We start from the raw sequence: 26466 nt of genomic DNA, 5'->3' as shown, positions 1-26466 counted from the left end.
ATCCACCATACTGAGTTACAAAAGCCCCCCCAAAAAAATCAGATTCTGTCAACTGTCCCCTGCTATGCAAAGTCTTCCTCACTTGAGAACCATCAAGTGGCTCTTCTATTTTTAGATTATTATTTTCTTCTCTTCATCTTGTGATCTGAACAAAACAAGTGGTCTTTTGAATAGGACTTACCAAGCCGACGTTTACAGTGAAGTACAGAGAAGCATTTACCAAACATATAAGATCACCATCAGAAAATTAAATTTAAACAAGGAGTTGTGGATTCGAATTCTATTCAATTCATTCAGCCTTCACTGCAATCACCCAGTGGTCAGGATACCACATGAATCACCTAGCTTCCTGAAGAAATGACTAACAGAAGAAGATAGAATGAGTACATATCTAGAGAGCACCAAAGGACAATTCCTTACATACTACTATCGTTTCTCCTCTTCTCCTTCAATATATTGAAACTATATTTATCATTTGTTCGTAAAACTGCCCTGTTCCAATTAGGGTGGGAAATGTTCACCCTACGGACCACACAAGGACTGCAAAATCATTTGGTTTGGCCTTGTCAAGTCAACTGCAGGAGGGACTTAGAGTTTAATAATTCTATAGCAGGTTAATTTTGAAATTGATATTTTTGTATCACCCACAAATGACGTTATAAATATCCAAAGGCCCTTGGTAGAAAAAAGTTTACCACCCTTACTATAAAGTCAAAAGTCATGAATCCTTTTGTGGCATCCAAAAACATTTTTGGGCTCATCAGGCCATCAACTATGTTACAAAAAAGGCTTTTTTCTTAAAGTCTGCAAGTCAAAACTAGGAGAAGACTTTTATCTAGACTGTAGGAGAAGGAGATATTTTTTTATAATTTTAATATATTTCACAGCGACTCATTGTGGTTTCTCTCAATATATCAAGACTATTATGGAAAAGGAGCTTATACCTGGAAAACATACATCTCATTATATTCTTCTAAAGGGTAAGTATCATGTCTTTTTAATGGACCTTACAAGGGCATGAACATAGGTAATCCTGTTAAGTGTCCTTTGACAATAATGAGATACAAATAAAGCTATTCTTGTATGTGGCTCTACCTTAGAAAAAATTGCTATGCAGCCAAAGCTGATCTTTCGTTATTGCTCATCTCTTTTATTACACCTATTTCTCAGTGTTCTGCAGCAGTACATCTTTTTTTTTAATCATATGATTCTACTTTGTACATTTATGTTTTATAATTTAAATTATATAATTAGCCATAATATAAAGTTATAGCAATATTAATAAAAACAAAAACATCACTTAGTATGTATATTGCACTGTACACTAAGTGCTTTTTCTAAATTCCCTGTTTTGTTTTGTTTTGTTTTGTTTTGTTTTTAATTTCAAAGACTTACTTTTGGGCCTGATCTGAGGCATAGCAGGTTAAGCCACCTTCTGTTGTGCTGGCATGCCTTATGGGTGCTGGTTCACATCCCAGCTGCACTTCTTTTCCAAGCCAGCCTCAGAAAGCAGTGGAGGAAATCTCAAGTGCTTGGGCCCCTGGACCCACTTGGGAGACTCAGAGGAAGCTCCCAGCTCCTGGCTTCAAATTGGCCCAGTTCTGGCTGTTGTGGCCATTTTGGGAGTGACCCAGCAGATTGAAAAATTTTCTCTCTGTTTCTCTCTTTCTCTGTGACTCTGCCTCTCAAATAAATAAATAAAATTTTAAAAGAGAAAAACAGAGAGACTCTCCCAACAAAGAAAAGGTCAAGACCAGATTGCTTCACTACTGAATGCTACCAAATTTTAAAGAACTAACTCCAACTCTTCTCAAAATATTGAAAACAACTGAAAGGGAGGAAATCATCCTGAACTCTTTCTATGAGTATGGTATGCAGGGATGGTTCAACATACACAAATAAATAAACATGAAACATCACATTAACAAACTGAAGAATAAAAACTGTAGGATTATCTCAATAGATAATATAGATATTTCATAAAATATAACATCTTTTCATAATAAAAACCTTACACAAATTGGTAATAGAAAGAACACTGCTCAACTCAGTCAAAGCAATATATGACAACCCCAGAGCCAGCATCATACTGAATAAGGAAAAGCTGCAATAATTTCCACTAAGATCCAGAACCACACAAGGATGTTCACATTCACCATTGCTAATTAATATTGTTCTGGAACTCTTAGCCAGAGTGATTAGGCAAGAAAAGGAATACAAAGGAATTAAAAATTTGATAAGTGGTTGTCAAATTATTCCTGTTTGCAGATGACATGATCCTATATATAGGGAAAACAAGATACTGCACTATGAGACTACTGGAACTCATAAGTGAATCTGATAAACTGGCAGGACATAAAATCAACACACAAAAATCAATAGCCTTTGTATACACATACAATCCCATGGCTGAGAAACAACCTGTAAGCTCAGTACAGTTCACAATAGCTACAAAAAAATCTAAATGTCTTGGAATAAATTTGATCAATGAGGTGAAAGATCTCTACAATCAAAATCACTAAACCATAAAGAAAGAAAGATAAGAAGACACAAAAAAATGGCAGAAGCTTCCAGGTTCATGGATTGGAAGAATTAACATCATCAAAATGTCCAACTACCCTAAGCGATTTACAGATGCAACAGATCCCCATCAAAATACCAATGATGTTCTTCTCAGAACTAGAAGAAATGATATTAAAATCAATATAGAAAAACAAGCTAATAGCTAATGCAATCTTAAAAAAACAAATAAATAAAGCTGGAGATCACAAGACACACAACAAGAGGGTTTTAATCAAAACGGCCTGGTACTGGCATTAAAATAGACATGTATACCAATGAAACACAAAAGAAATCCCACAAATTAATACATACATTTATAACCAACTAAACTTTGGCAAAGGAGCTAAAATCAATCCCTGGAGAAAGGACAGTCTCTTCAACAAATGATGCTGGGAAAATCTCTGCATGTAGAAATATGAAACAACACCCTTACCTTACACCTTACACCTTACACCTTACACAAGTCAACTCAAAATGAATTAAAGATCTAAATCTATGATGTGACACCATCAAATTCCTAGATGAAAACGTCAGGGAAACTGCAAGACACTGGAATAGGCAAAGGCTTCTTGGAAAAGACCCCAGAAAGCACAGGCAATCAAGGTCAAATAGACAAATGAGATTACATCAAGCTAAGAAGCTTCTGCACCACAAAGGAAGCACTCAACAAAGTGAAGGAGCAAACAACAGAATTGGAGAAAATATTTGCAAACTAACCAACTGATAAAGGATTAATATCTAGAGTCAAGAAACTCAACAACAAAATAAACTACCAGTCAAGAAATGGACAAAGGACTTCATCATGAATTTTTCAAAGAAAGAAATTGAAATGGCCATCAGACGCATGAAAAATGCTCAGGACAATTAGCCATCTAGGAAATGTAAATGAAAACCACAATGAGGTTTCATCTTACCCAATTGATGATGGCTATCATACATAAATTAAAAAAACAAAATTTCTGATGAGGAAAAAGTTACCCTAATACACTGTTGATGAATATGCAAACTAGTACAGCCATTATGGAAGACAGTATGGAGACGGCTTAGAAATCTGAAAATAGATCTACCATATGAGCCAGCCATACCATGCCTGGGAATTTACCCAAACAAGTTAAATTTATCAAAAAGAGGGAGAGATGGGGAGAAAGAGAGGTATGGAGAGAAGAGAGAGAAGAAAGAGAGAGAGAAATTGATATTCTATCTGATGGTTCTTTTCCCAAAAGATCCAAACAAGCTGGCCAGGAACTCCATACAATTCTCCTATGTGAATGCAGGCACCCAAGAAGTTGGGTCACCATCTATTGCCTTCCCAGAAACAGTAGAAGAATGCTTGATTGGAAGCAGAGCAGCCAGCACAGGCACTCTGATAGCAGATGCAGGCATTGCAAGAGCAGCTTAACCTGCTACACCTTGACTCCAGACCCCTAAATTTCCTCTTTTGATCATCTAATAAACCCTAAGAAGTACTCATATGGACTCCTCATCATCTTAAAGGTAAAAAAAGTATGATTTTGAGAAGTTGCCTGAATTCATAAACATTATAAAGAAAATGAATGTAGATTGCTCTGTGAAATTTGAAGGTTAAAAAATTCAGTTCCTTCAAAGGATGTTTATATAGTATAGACACAACCTTTACCCTTGTTGCTATCCAAAACCAAGATTTGATTTTCTAGCTGTAAACCCAATGTGTATGAGGATATTTTTAATCAGGAACTTTCTCCTCACTCATTAGATAACATAATCTGAATCTTCAAGCATCATGTAATAATTTACTAATATTTACTAAGTGCTTACTGTGAGTCAGGCCCAATTTGAAGTTATATACAAGTTATTTAGAAAACATGCCTAAAATAATTACATGAAATATGTACTACTAGGCCGGCACCATGGCTCAATAAGCTAATCCTCCACCTGCGGCGCCGGCACACCGGGTTCTAGTCCTGGTCAGGGTGCCAGATTCTGTCCCAGTTGCCCCTCTTCCAGGCCAGCTCTCTGCTGTGGCCCGGGAGTGCAGTGGAGGATGGCCCAAGTGCTTGGGCCCTGCACCCACATGGGAGACCAGGAGAAGCACCTGGCTCCTGCCTTCGGATCAGCGCAGTGCGCCAGCCGCAGCGCGCAGGCCGCAGCAGCCATTGGAGCGTGAACCAACAGCAAAGGAAGACCTTTCTCTCTGTCTGTCTCTCACTGTCCTCTTTGCCTGTCAAAGAAAAAAAGAAAGAAATATGTACTACTAGACTACTAGCACAGGAAAAGTTAAGCAATTTGTACAAAATCACACTTTGGTTGTAGGAACTTTGTGATTCAAACAAAGCAGATGACTCAAAAATGATGCTATTCATTGTTAAATATCTCTGGTACCCTATAAATACTCTTCAAACTAACTTTCTCTAATGAAATGTACTATGGAAATAGGAATCTGGTGCTAGTGAATTCCAATTAGGATTCAATGCAAATGCACACATAGTTCAATATTTCATCATACAGTCAAGGAGCTGACATTCTTAAAAGCTGACATGTACATGCAGATTGGGTAATTACATTCTTTTCTGAAAAGTAAGTTTTAATAATTAATCTAGAATGGAAATATAACAAACTATTCTTGTAGATTAAAAAATGTAATTTAAGAAAAAGCCTAAATATACAATGTTTGATCACCTCAGCACAAATCTTTCTGAAAGATTCAAGGTAAGATGAAGAGATTGTATTGTATTTTTATACCATACAGTGAGATGTATGAAAATGTCATTGGAACACTTTCATTCAATAAAGAAAAGTTATGTTTTTCAGCACTGTCAAAAGTAAACAAGTAATAGTCATAATTCATATGTGTGTAAGTAGATGGCCAGAGAGTACACTGACACCAGGTTATTATTATGAAGGATGGTAACAGGAATAAGGAGCTATTTTTTGCTATCCTTTAACACATTTATATTTTCTGTCATTGAAGATTATAAACAAATTGAAGACTAGTATTAAGATTTGACCACCTAACATGATATGGTACAGATATTCTCAGTTCTTTCACATTTTTCAATAAAAATTAAATACACAAATCTTCAAATATATATCTAATAATGTTTCTCAAACCATGTTATACAATATAGAACATTGGTTAAGACAAACTCCTCACAAAAATAATTCTAAGACAAAATAGTTTGCTAAGACTACACATTTGGTAAGACAAATATTTAATATTGTCATATCAAATATTGAGAAACCCTGCAATTTAAAAAATCAAAGCTGAAATTTTATGTCTACACAACCTCATTAAGAAATACCTATGGGCCAGGCTCCCCTCTGGCACTATCTGGTACAAAAAACTCAAGGTCACCATTCTTACTTAAAATACTGAAGATGGATGAGAAACACAACACTATAAAGAGTGTATCATGAGCCGAGAAATGTGAGTCTACCCTAGACTGGGTAGGAGGGCAAGCTCACTAAGAGGTGGCTTGAATGCTGACATGTGAATGAAAAGAAAGGACTTGGGATATTTCACTTGTCTACTATAAAGCTGGGAAAATGAGATACAACACTACATGTGAAATTAATAGGATCTATAAAGTGGGTGGTTTGGGAGATGAGGCTATGGCTCCCCTGAGCCCGCCCTGGAAACACTAAAATTCTCCTGATGTAAAAACTCAAATAACTTTGGCCTGTTGTTAGAGGACATCCAATTGGAACATTTTGGGGGAGAAATGCTAAATGTTCATTACCTTTTTACCCGCATTAGAAACCTGTTTTCTTCTTCCCTTGCTTTTTCCTATCTCCATTGGCTTTTTTCTTTTTTGTTTTTCTTTTTGCCGTTTCCTAATGGAACCAAATCATTTAAAATAATGTTCTTATATACTAAGACTTCAAGATATATCAGTTATGTCAATGAATTAACCATGATCACAGCAACAGGAAGTAGGAGGTGATACATGATTTCATCTAACCTTTATGAATATCAATTTTAAAGTGTCATTTTATTTCTTCTCCATGAACATGTAGTAAAGGTATATGTGTTTAGACAGTTAATTACTTCCCAGCCTTTTGGCTAAGATCAAGTGTGTAGACAGTTAGGGGTGTATCACCTGAAAATACTAGTTTTCTAAAAATCTCCATAGCATATTTTTCATAGGAACATTCTATAAATTAAGGTGAAGATAATGGTAGTCAATCAAAAGGTAATGTATTAATTGCATACACTAAATATTTTCACTTAAAATATGTAAATGCATGTTTATATTCAAAAGACAGAATATGTAAAGGACAGAATAAAAACCTTTGTTAGCAAACATAACTATGGACTGATATTTCACATTATCTTTCTGATCCCATGTAGTATTAGCATTAAAAAGACCAAATTTTCAGTTTCTGGTTCATCAAAGTAGAGTGGGAATTCAAAGACATTTGTGAAGCAATCTGAGGGTAAAATACAACAAGATATAAATTATTTTCCTACAAATATTTTATAGTTACTCCATCTAGATCTGGTTAAACATAATTATTTTTAATGATTGCTTTTACTCAATATTTCTCAAGATGTTTAACTTTGTTTTCATGGGGACAAAATTCTTCTTCATCACACTCATTTTAATGGAATCTCCATATCTAAGAATTCAACTTACAGGAAGAGAAGTTCATGCACATATAAAAGAAACTTATTGACATGTTGTGGGTGCCAGGTAGAATCTTTTAGAGGAAATAAAGAATGATGATCAAATACAAGTAAGCTAAGAGAGTTTTTAATTTTTTTGGTATTAATATTTTGAAGTTAGATTAACAGATTGAAAACAGACACCATTTGGTTGGGAAAATGTTGATTAAGAGTCATTAAAGTAGCCGGCGCCGTGGCTCAATAGGCTAATCCTCCGCCTAGCGGCGCCGGCACACCGGGTTCTAGTCCCGGTCGGGGCGCCGGATTCTGTCCCGGTTGCCCCTCTTCCAGGCCAGCTCTCTGCTATGGCCAGGGAGTGCAGTGGAGGATGGCCCAGGTGCTTGGGCCCTGCACCCCATGGGAGACCAGGAAAAGCACCTGGATCCTGGCTCCTGCCATCGGATCAGTGCGGTGCGCCGGCTGCATCGGCGGCCATTGGAGGGTGAACCAACAGCAAAGGAAGACCTTTCTCTCTCTGTCTCTCTCTCTCACTGTCCACTCTGCCTATCAAAAAAAAAAATAAAAATAAATAAATAAGAGTCATTAAAGTGCTCTATTTCTTTGTTATTGAATAGTACCTATACAAATTAAATATCTATCCATCCAAATGAAATAATTTCACATTTTTCACATTGACAGGGCTTTCTTTAACTTTTCAAATAAATAAACAAATCCTAAAAGAATAAGAGTTGTATATATGAAATACATGAAATCTGTTTCCTTTATAGAAATAAAAATATATAAAAACAAAATTAAATACAATTAAATTAAATAAAAACAAATCTCTCAAGTCATATTTCCAAAGGAGAAGTGCTAACAGAATTTCTCTATTGCACAACTGAAGAAACAATGTTAATAAGCATTTACCCCGCTCTGTTACTTTCTTCTTTTGGTCTTATAAATTAAGACCAAAGCAAATAAGAAAACTTGACGATAACAAATGAGAATGGGAATGGTATAATGGTAGAAAAAAGTACATCACTCTTTTCCAAAATGTCTTCTGCAATTTCTTCTTAGATGTTTCCATTATTTACTCAATGTATATTTGTTCAGTGAAAATGGGTAAAGTATGACGTGGATGTGGCAAAAAATGGGTGGTCTCTGGAAATTAGCTACGACAAGTGTGTTCATCATGGAGGCGAATGTGACATCAAAGCTGTTCTAGAGCCCCTCAAACATCAAATAAAACCTATGGCTTTGAGAAGTTTATGTCTGTTTAATTAGTAATATGAAAAATAGTGTATAAAATAAGAACCAGACTGAGTTTCTGTATGACAACTTATATTTACAATGAATATTTATTAATAATAATCAAGAAGAGCTTTTAAGCATCTAAGTTTGTTTATATTCATTTGAAAAATTTCAATTTTAACACTTGTCTGTGATCTTTAAGTATAACATATAGTATTTCAAAATTCAAATACTATTACAAATACATGAAAGAAATATATTTAAATTTTAATTCAAAATTTACAAGATATATTTATAATCATATTTTGATTTATATTTTCCAAGGATCATATAAAATCTATTATTTTAAATAGTTAGAAATTATAGTGAAGGTTTTTAAATTTTGCAAATTCTTGAAAAATTTCATTTTTTTAGCACAGTGTGAAGAGAATTGAGAAACTCCTATGAGTAAAAAGATTAAAAATAGAAAATTAATGATTACGGCCGGTTCCATGGCACAGCAGGTTAATTCTTGGCCTGCAGCACTGGCATCCCATATGGGCGCCGATTCTAGTCTTGGATGCCCCTCTTCCAATTCAGCTCTCTGCTGTGGCCTGGGAAAGCAGTAGAAGATAGCCCAAGTCTTGGGCTCCTGCACCCACATGGGAGACCGGGAAGAAACACCTGGCTCCTGGCTTCAGAATGGTACAGTTCTGGCCATTGCAGCCATCTAGAGAGTGAACCAACAAAAGGAAGACCTTTCTCTCTCTCTCTCCCTCTCACTGTCTATAACTCTACCTCTCAAATAAATAAATATTTTTTAAAAAAGAAAATTAATGATTGAAAGTACCAAAAATAATTTTTTGACACCAAAAATACTTTTAAGAACTGTTATTTTTGTTTTTTTATATCCTTTATTCTACAATTTTATTTGTTATTAAAAGTAAAATAACATATGTAGAAACTAAATAGTTCTATAGTATTTATTTCAAATTCTTAAAAAAACTTTTTATAATGTTTAAATTGGCCAATTAATTGCAATCACAGAAAACCAAGCTCCTAATAATACCATGAAAATATTTAATAATGAATCAACTTTCTATCAGTAATGAAGTAATCATAATTTAAAATGTCAATATATCCTTTCTTCTTAGGAAACTGTCCATTTGAATGTAAAAAAATTTTAAAAATTATGTAAGAGGCTAAGTAACACATTGGTTAGTTCTTAAGATTGTCTTTTGTGAGGCTATTTTTTGATTCATTCCGTTGAATTGTAATGTTACAGATGTAACATTTTCTGAGAGTGTGCCAGTGATATTTACAGGAAAATTGTGTCCCACAACCTCACTAATATTTATATTAACATTAACACAAACACTAATGAATTGAGATATAGACACCTTAACAAATATTCCAGATGGGATCTGTGTAAAAATATTTAACTAATAAAAAAAAAACTGCAATAACAACTAAAAGTACATATGCATACTAAATAGATACACTCCTAAACTAAATATACTCAAGACTCTATTGTAAAATATTTTCAGTATCCCTGCTGTTATCTCTGAGTGATAAGCTACAAGATAGATGTAGATGTCTGAAACATATGTGTGTATACACACACACACACACACACATATATATATATACCTTTTTTCTAAGAGCTTTGCATTGTAGGAGCAGAAAGAGTCTGTCCTTCATGGTTTATGCCTTGGGACCTTTTTATGTCCTGACACCTCTTTTGCTTCGCTGCTCTTGCACTTTGAGGGCATGATTAATTAAAACAAGGCTTATTTGAAAAATGTGTTACCATACCAGACTATCTGATAACTAAGATGACTACTAAATGACTATTGGATACATAGTGTATACAGTGTAAATACACTGGATAAACAGGTAATTCACATCTCAGGTAGGAAGGAGCAGCACAGTATGAGTTCATCACACTCCTCCAATTAGTATTAAAGAAAGGATACATAAAGGCAAGCATCTCAGATGAAGAAAAAAATGAAGACAAGAAGTAGAATGAAGATGAATGACATGATCATCACATATTCAGATTACCTCTCTTCACAGTATCAGAAAACTGCCTTGAATTAAAAAGAGGTTAGCCTCGGAAGTTAATAAGGAACAAACAGAACACACCAAGTCCAACACATAACAATTCCTTTAAACAATAAATCTGGACATAAATTATGGCTATATTATTTTTTTTTCATGTGTAGCTTCTTTCACTTAGTGTAATATTTTTTTTAACTTTTATTTAATGCATATAAATTTCCAAAGTGCGACTTATGGATTACAATGGCTTCCCCCCCCCATACCGTCCCTCCCACCCACAACCCTCCCCTTTCCCACTCCCTCTCCCCTTCCATTCACATCAAGATTCATTTTCGATTATCTTAATATACAGAAGATCAGCTTAGTATACATCAAGTATGGATTTTAACAGTTTGCTATATTTTTAACAGTTTGGCTATATTAAAGGGATGGAGCCATAGAAGGAAATGGACATTGAATGAGCACCAACTGTGTTTTAGGCACAGTTGCATGTTACTACTAGCATAAATAATACATACAGTAGAATTTAAATTAAAAAAAAAAATCCCTTGCTGTGGTGAAGAACTGATAATGGTTGATGAAGTGGAGCAAGTATTATATCAGAGTGGATTAAGCCACTGCTTGGGACAACTGCATCCCATATTGGAATGTCTGGGCTACAGTACTGCCTCTGCTTTCAATCCAGATTTTTGCTAATGCAGCTGGGAGGCGCCAGGTGATGGTCCAAGTACTTGAGTCCTTGCTATCCACATGGGACACCAAAGAGAACTCCATGATCCTGGCTTTGACCTGGCCCAGCTATGGATGTTGCCTGCATTTGAGGAGTGACTAGATTAAAGCTCTCCCTCTCTCTCTCTATTTCTCTTTCTCTCCACCTCCCACTTTCTCTACCCCCACTCTTTGTCATTGTGCTTTTCAAATATACACAATTTTTTTAAAAAAATAGTTGATGAAGTAAAGATTCAAATGTTAAATTTTATTCAACACAATACTTTAAGAATATTTGTTGAATTAGAATGTAAATTCAATAGAAAAGAATTTTCTGTCTCTTATGATTAGATTTCAAACTCATGGGAGGTGTCTGGCATATTACAGGAACTAAGTAAATATATGCTAAAAAGGGGTGAATGAATGTCTGAAAAAACATGTTCTCTATGTTAAAACCACTTATCCAATGATATAGGCAAATTTAATTTTCCAAGAGAAAAAAGAAAAAGAAAAAGAAATCAATTTAAGGATCTTAGAACTTAGTAAACACATCTTATACACCTAATAACAAGTAAGATTTAGTTAAGGATTTGCAAGAATCTATATCAATATTTTTAAATAATAAATAACCTATGTGTTACATTCTATTGCAACACAACAAATTTCTGTGTAAAACAAGGTAGCAATAAACTGTAATATAAAATGGAAAACTACAGGGATTAAGAGAAGGAGGAGCTAGAACCAATGAAAAACAACCTGAAAATATTCTTGAATGATATGAGACAAGAACAGGACTTATATTGAGAATATTTTTAAAGATATCATGAAATTTACACTCCTCTTGGGCACATATATAAAGTCTGGAGGGGATGGATTTATGAGTACATTAAAAGGAATTCCTAAAATAGATGCTATCAGATAAAAACAAGTTTTTACTCAATTAGGCTATAAACTATATATGTTCCATCTACCAACTAGCAGGGGGGAAAAACAGCAACATGTGCACTGTGTTTGTTTTGCTCATTCACAGCAATTAGATTCTTTTATTTTTAAAGATTTATTTATTTATTTGAAAGTCAGAACTACACAGAAAGAAAGAGGAGGCAGAGAGAGAGAGAGAGAGAGAGAGAGAGAGAGAGAAAGAGGGCTCTCCATCTGCTGGTTCACTCCCCAAATGGCTGCAACAGCCAGAGCTGCGCTGATCTAAAGACAGGAGAGAGGAGCTTCTTCCAGTTCTCCCATACAGGTCCAGGGGTCCAAGCACTTGGGTCATCTTCTACTGCTTTCCTCAGCCATAGCAGAGAGCTGGATCTGAAGAGGAGCAACCAGGACTAGAACCAGCACCCATTTGGGATGCCAGTGCCGCAGATGGAGGACTAACCTACTGCATCACTGAGCCAGCCCTAGCAATTAGAGTCTGTAACATGTTGCTGACATGTTTAAAGAAATTAGAGTTAAAACATTCTTTCTAGGTCCCTGAATTTGTCATATATTTTCCCATTGGGAAAGGTATTAACACTCTAAGCTGCTTAAGTCAAGGTGATTCAACTAGTCAAGTATACCAGAATAGGCATCCAAATAATTAGAAAGGGGTTTGGAATACTACAGCAAGCAACTTCTGGTTCTCCTTTCTGTTGTGGACTACAGGACACAAAATGTTCTAAGAAACACTTTGGCTGAAAAAAGAAAACACAGCCCTAGGATCAAATTCTAATTACATATTTACTAGCTCAATTAAAGTCCACAAGGTTACTAAGCTTACATAAGGCTGTTTCCCTACTGAAAATAGAAAATTTAGATTTTTTTAGGATACTTTTAAGCAATCAATACATCATACTATCTATGTATAATATTCAATAGCTTGTGATGTCAGTAACTTGTATTCTTTAGGGATAAAATCATTTTTTGGATGAGAGGTTTTTTTCAACACATCTATTTTTAAGAATTCAGTACTTTTCTACCTATTAAATGATGGTGACAGTTTAATATATGTTAACTACTTAGTTTAATTTAAAACCATTTCATACTTTTCCTCTAGTATATAACATACCTTTGCAATTTTTCTTAATCATCATAGCCTTACAATAGCAGAAATACAATTGGTGTTCAATAAATGTTTATTAACAGAATAAGGGATAAATTTATAAATTGTTTTGATTTTTTAAAGAGATACTATATAATGGAGAAGACATTGGACCTGGGAAGAAAGGGCCTAGATTTGAATTTTGGTGTAGCCTTTTTCATTTTATTCTTCTAGGGCAGTTAACTACCTTCCCAATCTTACTTGACTATAAAATGGGGAAAGCAATACTCTACTGTGTATTATTATGAAAGTATGTCATATGTAGTAGATACTCAGGGAATGTTACGTGAATTGGAATTGTGATGCTGATGATCATCATTAGGAAGACAAGACATTCTGCTATGCATTTTGCCAATATGCAGAATTACAGCAAGCATTCATGCATAATTTCTGAACTTCTACTCAATATATCATCTATGACTAACATGGCAATGTATAGGGAAAGCTCTTACCCATAAACTTGTGCTGCCTTCAGCATAACAGACTCCCCAAGGAACACAAGGACGTATCTAATCCTAGATAATTATTTGCTAGCCTATCTAGAATCCAGAGTTGGCTATTTTCTTATTCTGGCCATCTTATTGACTATTCCAGTGTTGTCATAAGTTATCATATCTTCTATTCTAAACTCTCCCACAAATATTAATCTTCACCTTCGGACCCTTCACAACTATTACATCATATTTTCTAATCCTTATTTTTTCCTCTTTCCTTCTTTATGTCCTTGATGTTTCATGTGACCACCCAATTATAGTCTTCTCTTATTTCTAGTAAGTGAATCAAATCACCACCAGTCAGTTAAGCACAAAATTTGTGATTTCATGGCTTTTGTGTGCTCTGAGTCTGCAACATAAGAGCTAACTTCTGGTGTGTTTATAATTCCAGATTTTAAGCTATTTCATTTGTTCATTGAGGCTAAAAATAGCAAATACAAGTTTTATTATTTCTGTTCAATGTACCCTTTAAATGCAAAATATATATTTAATGAATATTGTACAAAAGGTGGCAAATGATTGTTATGCTTATTTAAAAAGGGGGAATATATCTATACAGGTAGATAAGTAGTGCCAGGAAACTTCAGATTGAGATTAGGAGAAGCAGAGCAGCATAAAACAATTAGTTGATATAAACTTAATATAGACTAAGCATTAGATTTTCTGTTAGCATTTTACATATAACAGCTCAGATAATACATGTGATTCTGTTACACAGATCAATCATTTGTTCATGGTAATTTAGCAAGTAAGGACACATAGAGGAACTCAAACTGTAGTCACCTATATTCTGGACACCTCAAAAAAGACCTACTTCAATAAAACTAAACAATCACAATAGAAGATAACTTTTGTGCATATGCAGAAGTAACATTTCATGTTTATTATTTTATTATTTTATATTAATGATATCTAAGCAAAAAATGATATATGAGAGGCTGGCACTGTGGTGTAACAGGTAAAGGCGCCACTTGCAGTATTGACATCCCATATGGGTGCCAGTTCAACTCCCAGCTGCTCCACTTCTGATCCAGCTCTCTGTTATGGCCTGGGAAAGCAGTAGAAGATGGCCCAAGTTCTTGGGCCCCTGCACCCACGTGGGAGACCCAGAAGATGCTCCTGGCTACTGGCTTCAGATCAGCTCAGCTCCAGCCATTGCAGCCATCTGGGGAGTAAACCAGCAGATGGAAGACCTCTCTCTTTGTCTCTGCTGCAGCCTCTCTGTAACTCTGCCTTTCAAATAAATAAATAAATTTTTTAAAAAATGATCCATTAAATGCTTTAGAGGTATCTTATTATTCAAAGGTTTATATATAATATCCTTCTATAAATGTATTCCCCCCTAAAACAATAAGCCCTGCCCTCATTGCAGGCCTAGGTGTAGAGCTACTATTTATTAAAACATGATTTGTACAACTATAAATTGTGAAACATATACCACTTCATCCTGGGAAAGACATAGGTTTAGGATTATTCCAATTATTTAATGAAATATATGTTATCATTTTTCAATGTAAAAAAAAATTCCTTAGTTGAATTTTAGGTCCTCCCAAGTGATCCAAAGTTTTAGGTAATTCGATTAGAAGTTACCTACATATCATATTTTCCTCCTACCATGAATTCCTCTCTTCTTCTATTCCTTCATTCATCATTCAGACTGCAAATACTAATAATGTGCCAAATACTATGTTAAGTGGTAAATATGCCATTTTCTATTCAGCTGATCAATTAACAAAGATACTAATTTGAAAAGAGAACACCTACAAATTAAATAAATCTAAGTATGTCCTCTATAAAACCAGAAAAAAAAACCTTATAATGTTTTTGATTTATTCATTTAATATTCCTAAACAATTGGATAGAATAAGTTGGATAGAATTTACAAACCATGCCTTCTTGTTACACCTATAATATTTAGACTATCTCTTCAATCCATTTAGTATCTCTAAATTTTAATTTAGTTACATGAGTGAAGAGGAATTTCTGGAGAGAGGAGAACACATATTTTCCATGACCCTTTTAGGCATTTGAAATTTTTAAATGCTATGGCATTGTTGTAGCTTTAAAAAATTCCTACCATGTAGCATGAGCAGGGGCGCTGGACCTGTGTCCAAATGACTGAGTGAAATTCAGTGAAGAACAATTTAGTTCTGAACTGAAAGGGTTATGAACATTGTCTTTAAACTGAGCAAATTACCAGCTATTTGAAAAGTACAATGTATTGGCTTCTATTCAAAAGAGCAACACTTAATGCTGGCAACACTGCCAAATTTCTCCTTTTCTCTATTCCCCTTTTCTTAGAGAAAGTGATTAAGAGACCAATTCCCATGCCAGCTGGAAACTTAAGAGCATCAAAGGTCCTCTGTCAGGATTCCGAACTTGATATGGCATAGAAACCACTATGCTAATAGATAACCTCCTCAACATTATAAATCAAAGCCTTATGACCACATTAAAATTCTATCAGCTAGTATCAATACCCTGTGGTTTATAAAGTACTGTTGACCTACCTCTGGGAGATAGTTGGAATGATACAGAAGTTCTCATCTGGTTTGGGGCATGGAGCTACTTTTTACAATTGAAAGTTATTCATCCATTACAATAGCCTATTCTCCTACCTCTGTATCATTATTGATTTCATTTAATTGATGCATTAGGAGAAAGGAAGAAGAAGTTTCATAAGTTGAACTAGAAAGAGAAAAATATTAGGAGATCACAGTATTTTTTGTCATTTTAAACTGTTCCTGTTATCTGCTGATTTTAATTGTGAAGAGTGTAAACCTTCCTATATAATTCAAAATCTTAGATCTTCTTAAAATTATAACTACATTTCAAATCTAAGAATAACTAAAACATGCATTTCCAATGTTTGCTGCTAGAATTCACAGAAAAACTACAAACAGCACATGTGCACACAAGCATACAAATACACACAAAATAAATGTTTAATCAAACTATTATGCTATAGCGACTTACAATTTAGTACATTTCATTTTAAAATGTTTTTAATATTCAGTACATTTTTTCAAGATCCCCTAGTAAATTTTATCCTGCATTTTAATACACTACATATTACCTATGTATACATGTAAATCCACAAAATTTACAGAAATTACATAACACAGAGATTGTTGGTATAGATTCAATAAAAGAAAATTTCTATTAGCATAAAAATATAATAGAATATTGAAGACATTATAATTATTAAAATGGAAACAATTAACAAAATAAAAAACAAATATAGTATTAAAGATATTATAATTATTGAAATGCAAAACAATTAACAAAATAAAGAACAAATACTTTTTTCCCCTTCATTTATGCTTCCATTGACTAATTCAAAACGTAATGTGTTGGCTCTAATATATAAATAAAAGGTTCTGTGCTCAGGCCCTGGGGATAACTGAACAACAGTCACAGTGATTACCACTCCAAGTGTTTTTCTGATCAAAATTAATACAGCAAAGAGTAGAAAGTACATTTTGGTATGACATCCAAAATTATTATTTAATTTATTTTTAAAAGATTTATTAATTTATTTTATTTGAAAGACAGAGCTACAGAGAGAGAAGGGAAGATACAAAGAGAGAGAGATATTCTAGCCATTGGTTCACTCCCCAGGTGGTCCCAATGGCCAGGGCTGGGCAGAGCAGAAGTCAGAAATCTGGAACTCCATCTGTGTCTCCCACATGGATGTGAGTGGCACAAGCATTTTGGCTCTTCTTTTGCTGGTTTCCCAGGCACATCAGCACTGAACTGGATCAGAAGTGGAGCAGCCAGGACTTGAACTGGTGTTCATATGGGATGTTGGCACTGCAGACAGCGTTAACTCACTATGACAGAATGCCAGCCCCTATTACTTAATTTCTTCAAAATACTGTAAATTATAACACATGTTTTTCCTGTATTAGGTATAGGGGAACAATTAAAATCCAAGTTGATAGTGATGATGACTATGTAGAAAAATCCTAGGTTTTACTCTCTGGTAGTCTGAGCTATTCTTGTTTGCACTGGTCAATTTGAAACAAATAAATTATCTGACAAAATAGAAGGTGACCTAATGTAAAATTTATTCTGAAAAAGCAAAATAGAAAATAACATGATGCTCCTAGGCAAAAACAATACAATGAATTTTATTTCTTCATATACACAGAAAGTGTCAATGGCAGTCTTTAATGGATCAACAAAGCACAGAGAGAGATGAAATGGTGGAGATCAAGATATTCAACTTCCCATCCAATTCAAAAATCTTCTTTAGAGCAAGCCCAAGAGAGCACTACTTCATTAATGCTTTTAAACTGATTTTCCTGAAAAGTTTTATAGAAATGTACCAAAAGTATATATTGATGGTGATTGCTTGCTTATATTACAGCCAGATACCTACATAAAGTATCATTTTAGAAAGTGTACTGTAGATGTGAAGGGAAAGTCATCATATCATCTAATACTGTTATAATAGGGAAAGTTTAAAAAAATGCACATTTAAGCTTCCTTTATCTCTTCTGTGTTGGACTTGTTTTATATAATGCTAATTAATGCCATTTTGAAACAAGATTTCTCATAAAAATTATCTGATTTCTAATCAAAAGATCCACTGATTTAAGAGTCTAATTCTTACAACTGCCAAATGCCTGAATCATGGACATTGTTATGGTCACATACTTAATAAAACACTAGAAACTTTGATCAGTTTCTCAGGATTAAGCTTATCAGAGACATACCTTTAATTCCTATTGATTTCAATGGGCAACACTGTAGGAATTTTCTTAGCATATCACATATCCACAAGTAGGAATTAGTCTTAGTTCACTTTTGCTCAATCAAAAAAAAAAAAAAGTATGATTGAATGTTGTCAGTTTGTATTCATCAACTTCATTATTTTCCACCCTAGCAACATTATGTATTTTTCTAGTGAATTTCCTTATTCAGTTGTATATTAATACATTTGGTTTATTATTCACACTATGATCTGGATATGGAAAAAAAGCCTCAGTATGTCCATCTTTTCTCTTTGTAAGTAGTTTCAGTGTTATTACAATTTAACTTGTATCTATATCTCCTTAAATAGCTATTACATGCAGTTCCAGTAAGCAACACTTATGATATCATAGACAAAACAGTCTTTCAATCAAATATAATTACAACTACTGAAACAGTTACTTTTCACTGTGTATTAAGCAGGATCCAAAAAAGAACACTAAAACCATTCTAAATCTCTGAAACACAGAAAAATTAATGCAAGGAATTAATTATAAAGAGAACAGAATTGTTGAAAAGTCAAAAGGTAATGGTAAGATAACCCAATAGTTAGTAACTGCAATATTGTTCCTGCACTGGAGGAATAAAGTGAAAAAGCAGTAAACAGAAGCAAAGGAACTAGCTATCAGATGGAAGCAGATGGGACGAAAACATTCCAGTGAGAGACAGGAACAGTGTGGACACTTCCCAGAATAATGAAGAAGGATAGAAATACCCTGGCCTCTTACACTGTTATTCTACCTTCTCCCAAAACTACATTCTATTGGCCAACTACTACCTGAAAACAGTTGACATGGTAGACTGGGATATGCCACCTCAAAGGTTAGGTGTATCCCCTACCTAATAACTCAGAATAGCAGATAGTATAGAAAAGCAGAAGAATGAAGGATGGGCCTGGTCCATCAGGCCTAGAACTGACATAGACCATTTCTCTGAATTCCTTAGATTTTAGATATCACAGAATTAAATGATCCTATGAAATCGGTTAATTATAAAGCCGATCTATTTAAAATTAGTTCATTAACTTATTGCTCAAAGACTTATACAACTACATGGGCTTTTCATTTCCTCTGAACTAAAAAGACTGAGTAAAAATAAGTTTACCTATAAAATTTTCAAAATACTAAACTGGGGGGTGGCATTTGTACTAGCAGCTAAATGCTAGTTGGGATGTGTATTCCATATCAGAATGCCTGGGTTTGAGTCTTCCTTACTCTCCAATTCCAGCTTCTTGCTAACGTTCACCCTGGAAGGCATTTGGTGATGGCTTCAGAAGTTCAATCCCTGCCACCACCATGTGGGAGACCTGAATTGAAGTCCTAGCTCCTGGCAGTCCCAACCATTGTAAGCATTTGCAGAGTAAACCAGCAGATAGTATCTCACTTTGTGTCTGCCTGTCATTCCCGCTTTCACCTCTCTGCCTTTTTAATAAGTAAAATGAATATTTGGTTAAGTAAAATAAAGACCATGTTGTTCTTTAATAAGCAATTATTATATACTCCAAGTAGTAAAACATGCTAATACAACAGTTCTACAAATCACTACAGGGAACGTGTTTTATTCCATATTCTGAAATACACCTTCCTACATTGACTCTTTATGACAAGGAATAAACATATTTTTAAAAATATTTATGCATGACACAATGTAATAATCACCAAAATTTTATATAATGTCCTAACTTTCTAAATTAAAACTTCCTGTATCTTTGAACAGTGTATTTGGAAGATGTGATCTTCCAATGTGTAAGAATAATTCAACAATAGAGACTTCCCAATATATCCAAAAGTACAGAAAGTTTTATTTTAACTACCATTGGTAATTACGCAAGCTCATACATAAATCATTTATTTTTTCTAACTAATTAGCATGCATTTCAAACCAAAACTAATTAATATAGTCTAATGAAAAGGCAAAATGTATTGGACAAATAGACTGAGAAGTAATAAATACTCATCATATCCATTTATAAATGTACAAAAGATATTTCAGGTTTCCAATGGAAATATTGTCTGTAAAAATATGCTTTTTCCTCTAAAAAAAAGTTTTCCTCCAGATGATATCACAGGAGGATATCATATACCTTCCATTCAGATCCAATGCATTAAAATGAGAGTTATGCTCAACTTTGCTAAAGTAAAACAAGATAACATCTTTAAAAAAAATCCTTTTCCTTTGATTAAAGCATGACAAGCAAATAAAAGGATAATTTGAATTCTTATCAGGAAGGCACTTAAAAATGTATAAATTCATACGGGAAGGTTGAATGAGAAACAGATTGAAAAAGTTAGCTTACAAAATGTGCAGACACTGGAGGGATATAAATGAAAAGGTTCACAGTTTTGTTTCCAAAGAAGAATAAACCTTTTCAACTGTTTACGCAATGGAATTTGCTAGTAATGTAAGAATTTATTCTCATTAAAATAACTATAAAATTATTTTTTAAAAGTTATCTGATATTTATACATTGACCAGATTCTCCAGGTCTAGAACCATTAGGAAATAAATCATGAACAATGTGGTTCTACCATCTTCTCTTCTCTGCCACTCATAACACAATAACTGAGATCTTTCCCTCACTACAATATGCATCTTGAACATTGCAGAAAAGGTTATTGTTTCCATCTATAGATTAGAATGCCTTGTTAGGAATCAAACAGCATATTTATCAAATGTAGTGGCAATCAAAGTTTATATTTAATAACAATGGCAACATTAACTTATGTTTATAGAAAACTACAATGTAGACATTCATGAATCTACTTAAATCTAAGTTTAAGTAAGGAAGGTATCAAGTGTTTCTAAATTGAATATATGCATCATTAAGCATTAAGAAGTCCCAAATAGTTCAAGTGAATTCTTCACTAATAATGAAAAACATTATTAGAAGTAAGGGACATCTTGACATTTAATACCTTGTTTCACTAACCTTAAAGAGCAAAATAAAATAATAAAGGTGTTGAAATTATTAAGTCTTCTATTTAAGCTAAACTAAGACGACGATTTACAAAATGATAGACGTAGTTAGTAGATAACAGAATGAATTTCCTGTAAGTATTTTAACTACAGTCAAGGAAAGTTTTGTGTTATTTGATTCTATTCTCAAAAACAGATATGCTGACACTCTGGAAACAGAAGTATATCATTTGACCTTTAAACTTCTGTTTCATTAATGTAACCACAAGCAACAGAGTCACTGACTGGCATGTTTGCACTTTTAGGCCTTTAGCACTTAAAGTTATTTGATAACTGTTACACCACTATTTGCTTTTTATTACAGACACTTTCACGAATATGTTACATTAAAAATCGAATATTTTGTGTACAGCTTGATAAATGATAAAATGTGATTAAGTGTTCTAAGCACTCTATTCATGCACTTTGATAGGAAGGATTTATATGCCTGAAAAGCAGATTTTTTGCTTGATTTGTTTTCAAATGAATTAGAGAATAACATCAAGTTTGGTTTTAAGTATATAAAATAAAAACAAAATATAACTCTGACATAATAAATGAAAAATATTCCACCTGAGTGACCTACATTCAATAAGTCCATAAACTCCATCTTTATTGGCCTATGAACAGAGCAAACAGCAGCTGCAGAAGAGTCAAAGAAAAAAATAATGATACCATTAAACAATTTTTTTAAATAAAAACAGAATTTCGTGTGAATAAATATATTGTTTCAAACCTATGGATGAGCTAAAAGCTCAACAATTCTGTACTTAGAGAATTATGGAGTTATAGTAAGGAAAAAGTAATTCAGATCTTTTTTCTGTATCACATGACAAAAATGATTATTGACTTAAAAACTGAAAACTAGTAGGTCAGAAACATCACTGAGAGGACAAGGAGATGGTATACTCTTTAAGAAGTTTAAAAGTCAGAAGTTTCCTAAACCAAGATGTTACAAAACTCAGGATATAACACAATTATGGAGAAATGGAGGCAGAGTGCACACAAAGTAAGCAAGGACTGCACCAAATCAACAACATTGGAAGGATATTGTCCCCATACATTAGGGAAGCTCCACTGTTGGAAGTAATGAGTGCACTAACACAGACTTCCTGGAAGCAGAATGTAGTCCACCTATTTCAATTACCCATAGCATGTATTAGACTGTTCAGTAAAACACAAAATGTCAATAAATATCACCAACAGAAGCAGTGTGCCAAATCCCTGTTGAAGATAGTTAAGCCTTACTACAAATAAGCAATATGCTGCTATCCACATACATTCTAGCTCTCATGATGCACATTCATGCAGCCTCTGAAGGCAGTGTTTTGTTCTTAGCACTTTTGTTCAAACTTCTAAAACAAACTTAATAAAAACAGCAAATACAGGTTTAGCTTATATCCTCTGTGTGACAGAGTCCTTCACTGGTACCAACAATGAAAAGTTAATTTACTAGCATATAACAAGAATATGTGCTACTTTTATGTGCACACAATTGTACTCAAAACAAAGATAACATCCATTACAAAAATACATTACTAGTATATAACAGAAATTCACTGCTACTAACTCAAATCGGGAATTATGTTTCAGAAGTGGAAGTCATATACCACACCCACCTCACTAAATTTAAAATCTGTTGCATGATTCAAGCAGAAACATACCTCACTCTCTTCCACCTTACACATGCCATGTACACTGATTTTGTGCAATCCACACTTACAAGTCAACTACCACCCAGTGGAGAGAAAAAATATCTTTCAGGGCGATGTGAGGTATATATCAGGTGTAGGTGTCAGGGAGAACACAGAGTGGTGGGAAATGATGGAGTAAGGGCCTTTAGCCTTGTTTAGCTCTAAACACTGCTGATCATTAATTTCTATTTTCCCAAGAGAGGAAATGTTTGCAGAAGCTCCTTCTGTGGCACTGCTTGGGGGTAAAACTAGGCTATGCAGGTTCATGAGTGGCAAATCATTTCAATGCCGGAGCCGAGGGAAAAGAAGGGAAACAGCGAGGATGAGGGAAAGAAAACTGTGAAGACAGAGGAAGGAAGGTGGGTGGGAAGGAAGAGGGGAGAGAAATAAAAGGAGGGAAGGAGGGGGTAGAGAGCGCGCACAGAGGCAGCCTGTACACATGTGTGAGTGACAGTGTGGAACAGGGAAGGAGTGGATGCGTTTCAAACAGTGCGAATCTGCATGTGAAAGTGGTTGTTAGAGCATGGAAGAGTCAGCCTGCGAGGGTGTCAGAGAGTGTGTGAGGCAGTGTGCTTATGGGATTGAGAAGATGGTACTGGAGTGGGCAGTGGGGACGCATCTGCGTGTATGTGTGACACAGGTGGGAAAGGTCTGGGCACCGGGATGGGAAATGAGAGCCCAAAGAGGGAAGACAAGGCACAGAGCGACTGTAATGAGGGAGGAAAATGGGGCGACAGTCAAAAGATGAGGAGAGGAAGGCAGGGGGTTAAATAAGACGATCAGGGTTTAGAGGGGTGCCGGTTTAAAAAGAGGAGAAAATATAAACAAATAAAAAGAGAGGAAAGGAACAGAAAAGGGATAAAAAGAGGCAAGGGGTGATAGAGAAAAAGAAGGAAGAGGAGAAAATGGGAATAGAGAGGGGAAGAGGGAAGGCAAAAGGGAGAAAGCGGGGAACGGAAAGAAAGCTGAGGAGACACTGAGCCCAAGTGTCCAAGTGGGAGGGAAAATACATGGGAGCAGAGAGCCAGCACTTTGGAAAAGTCGCGGATGCCGGAGTAAAACAGAAAGCAGCCTGATCAACTTGTCAGATACTCCCAGAGCAGCCCCCGACAGTAAAACAGAGACCCTGCGAATTGAGTTGCAAAGTGGCACCTGCCCCTCCTCTACACCTGACACTTCACTCATCCCCGAGCTACTCGGCGTTCGCAAAGTGCTTCAGCGGCACGCGGCCAGCTCGCTGCCTGCCCCAGCCTGAAGGGGCCGGGGCTCGGGGAAGCACCCGCACCTGGGTCGCTACCAGAGTAGGGTCTTTGCACGGTGAGCAATACCAGTATCCCTGCTCGGGCGCCAAAGGCAGGGCAAAGAGGGTGGAGAGGCAGACAGACACACAGACTGAGACAAGTACGAAAAGCACGTCGATCCTCCTACCTAAGCACCGCCGTGTCCCCTTTTCTGACCATCATGTTGTCCACGGCCGCCCAGGGGAAGTCCACACTCTGTCCAGCCGGGAGGCAGGAGGGCAGCAGGCAGCACAGGCTGAGGAGCACCGCCGCCAGCCACTGGTTCGAGCAACAAGCACCCTGCACCAACAGCATCATGTCCATCCCTGCTAGGGCTGCTCACTCTCCAGCAGCTCTCAGCTCGCACTCCCCCACCCCCTGGTGCTGGCGAGTCTTCCCAGGAACCAGGCTGCACGCCACAGGATTTTTTTTTTTTTTTTTGATGGGTGGGTGGGTTTCTTTGCTTTCTTTCTTCCCCCCTCCTAGTTGTTGGGTGTTGTTTCTCTGTGGCTTCTCTTTTTTTCTTCCTCTCCTCCTCCTCCTGTTCCTCTGCGTTTTCCCTCCCTCCCTCCCTCCCACCCCGTGGCTCCAGGCTACACCTCCTCTCGGTTGCTTTTGGCCGCGTCCGGAGTGTGTCTAATTCTCGGGCGGCTCGCACACCATCTAGCGAGGAGGCGAGCGCGCCGGCGAGTGAGGGAGGAGGCGCGGCGGCGGCGGCGGCGGCAGGGCGAGCGGCGGCGGCTGCAGCCCTCAGCAGCGGGAGCGGCGGCGGCGGCAGAAGCAGCGCGGGGCGCAGCGGCGGCCGGCGGCCCCCGGGCTCGCGCGCGTTGCCAAGCGGCCGTTTCCTTAGCAACCCCGCCCGGGGACTGGGATGGAGCGGGGTGGTTGAGGAGGGGGGAATAAAAAAAAGAAAGAAAGAAAAAGAAACAAAAATCAAGGAAATCTACCTCAGTTAACGCAAACTGAGGGAAAAAACAGCTGCGTCGTAGACTGGAGCGTTCCTTCCTGTCGCGGGCGCCACAGGGACGCTGTGCTGCAAAAGTCTCTGTTTCGGGCCTGAAGGGCTGACGGGGAAACGCTGAGGGGCGCTTTGCTTTCCCTCTCCGGTGCGTTTTACCTCTCGAGGCACCGTAAGTTTAAAGTCCTCCAAGTTGTAGTGGACGCCATCATGACGCGGGCGACCGTGAGTTTTTGTGTTTTGTGTAGTGAAAGCTCGCCCCGCGCTACAGTTAACAAGCTGCCAACTAGTTCTCTCTTTCCCCCTTTGCGGGAACAGGCAGGGACCGCGGCGGCGGCGGCGGCGGCGGCGGGGCGCTGTGTTTGGCAGGGTCCCGAAGGGGGTGCGAGGCCTTGTGGTAGAGCAGCTGGCGTCTTTTGGGTCCTCCCGCAGGGACTGGAGGGCGCCCGCCCCTTCTCTGCGCGTGTTGACACTAAGTTGCGTGTGTCTGTGTGTGTGTGGCGAGGGGTGGTTGTCAACATGGAGTGTGTGCGAGTGTGCGCGCGCGCTTGTCTGTGAGTGTGAGTGCGGGGCACGCGCGCCTCCGGGCCCGTGCGCGCTCCGCACGCAGGCGCGCTGGGAGGGACCGGGCGGGTCGTGCAGGATGCGGAGTCGGGAAGAGACTGCAATCAAGTGTTTTAATTGTGTAGAGCCAGGCAGTCCTGTTATGTAAGAAGCAGTTTAACCCCTTTGGAGCCCTCTCAGGCGGGATGTTCGCCGCATCCGAATTCGGGCAGGGCCGGCAGTTACCGGGTTGGGGGAGTCTTAGGGTTTTATTTTTTCTTTTAACAAGCTCCAAACCGGGTGGTACGGGGGTTGCATGTCGGCGGTGCAGAGCGGCGTGCCGCTCCCCATGCCGCAGCCCTTTCAAGGCTCGCCAGGCTGTCACGAGCCGCTGCGCTGGCCCGTGCAGAATAGGGTGCAGGACACCCCTGCCCCTTTTTTGCTTCTTCCCTTGAACTGATTTAAAGATTCAAGATCCTTAAGCTATTCCGGGCCATTTGCAAATCAATGATAGAACCTAGGCTGGAGTCGTTAGCAGTTACGCCAATCAATCTTGTT

At 36.8% G+C, this 26466-nt stretch overlaps 1 protein-coding gene across 2 annotated transcripts in view; it reads right to left on the bottom strand.

Moving 5' to 3' along the window:
- The window catches only part of NEGR1 (neuronal growth regulator 1), a 947630-nt gene extending 922642 nt beyond the window's left edge, over positions 1-24988 (bottom strand). The window contains exon 1 of one of the 2 annotated variants that reach the window (XM_002715922.6): positions 24556-24988. In XM_002715922.6, the coding sequence (XP_002715968.1) occupies positions 24556-24731 (176 nt within the window). In that variant the 5' untranslated portion in view covers positions 24732-24988. The remainder of the gene's footprint in view (positions 1-24555) is intronic. The other variant, XM_070078258.2, reaches the window with a different exon arrangement.
- Between the last annotated feature and the right edge of the window lie 1478 nt (positions 24989-26466).

Source organism: Oryctolagus cuniculus, chromosome 7, assembly GCF_051225735.1.
Source record: "Oryctolagus cuniculus isolate XC-2025 breed Fujian yellow rabbit chromosome 7, ASM5122573v1, whole genome shotgun sequence".
Classification (NCBI taxonomy): domain Eukaryota; kingdom Metazoa; phylum Chordata; class Mammalia; order Lagomorpha; family Leporidae; genus Oryctolagus; species Oryctolagus cuniculus.
The sequence above is the reverse complement of the archived record's forward strand: the minus strand, read 5'-3'. Positions and strand labels throughout refer to the sequence as shown.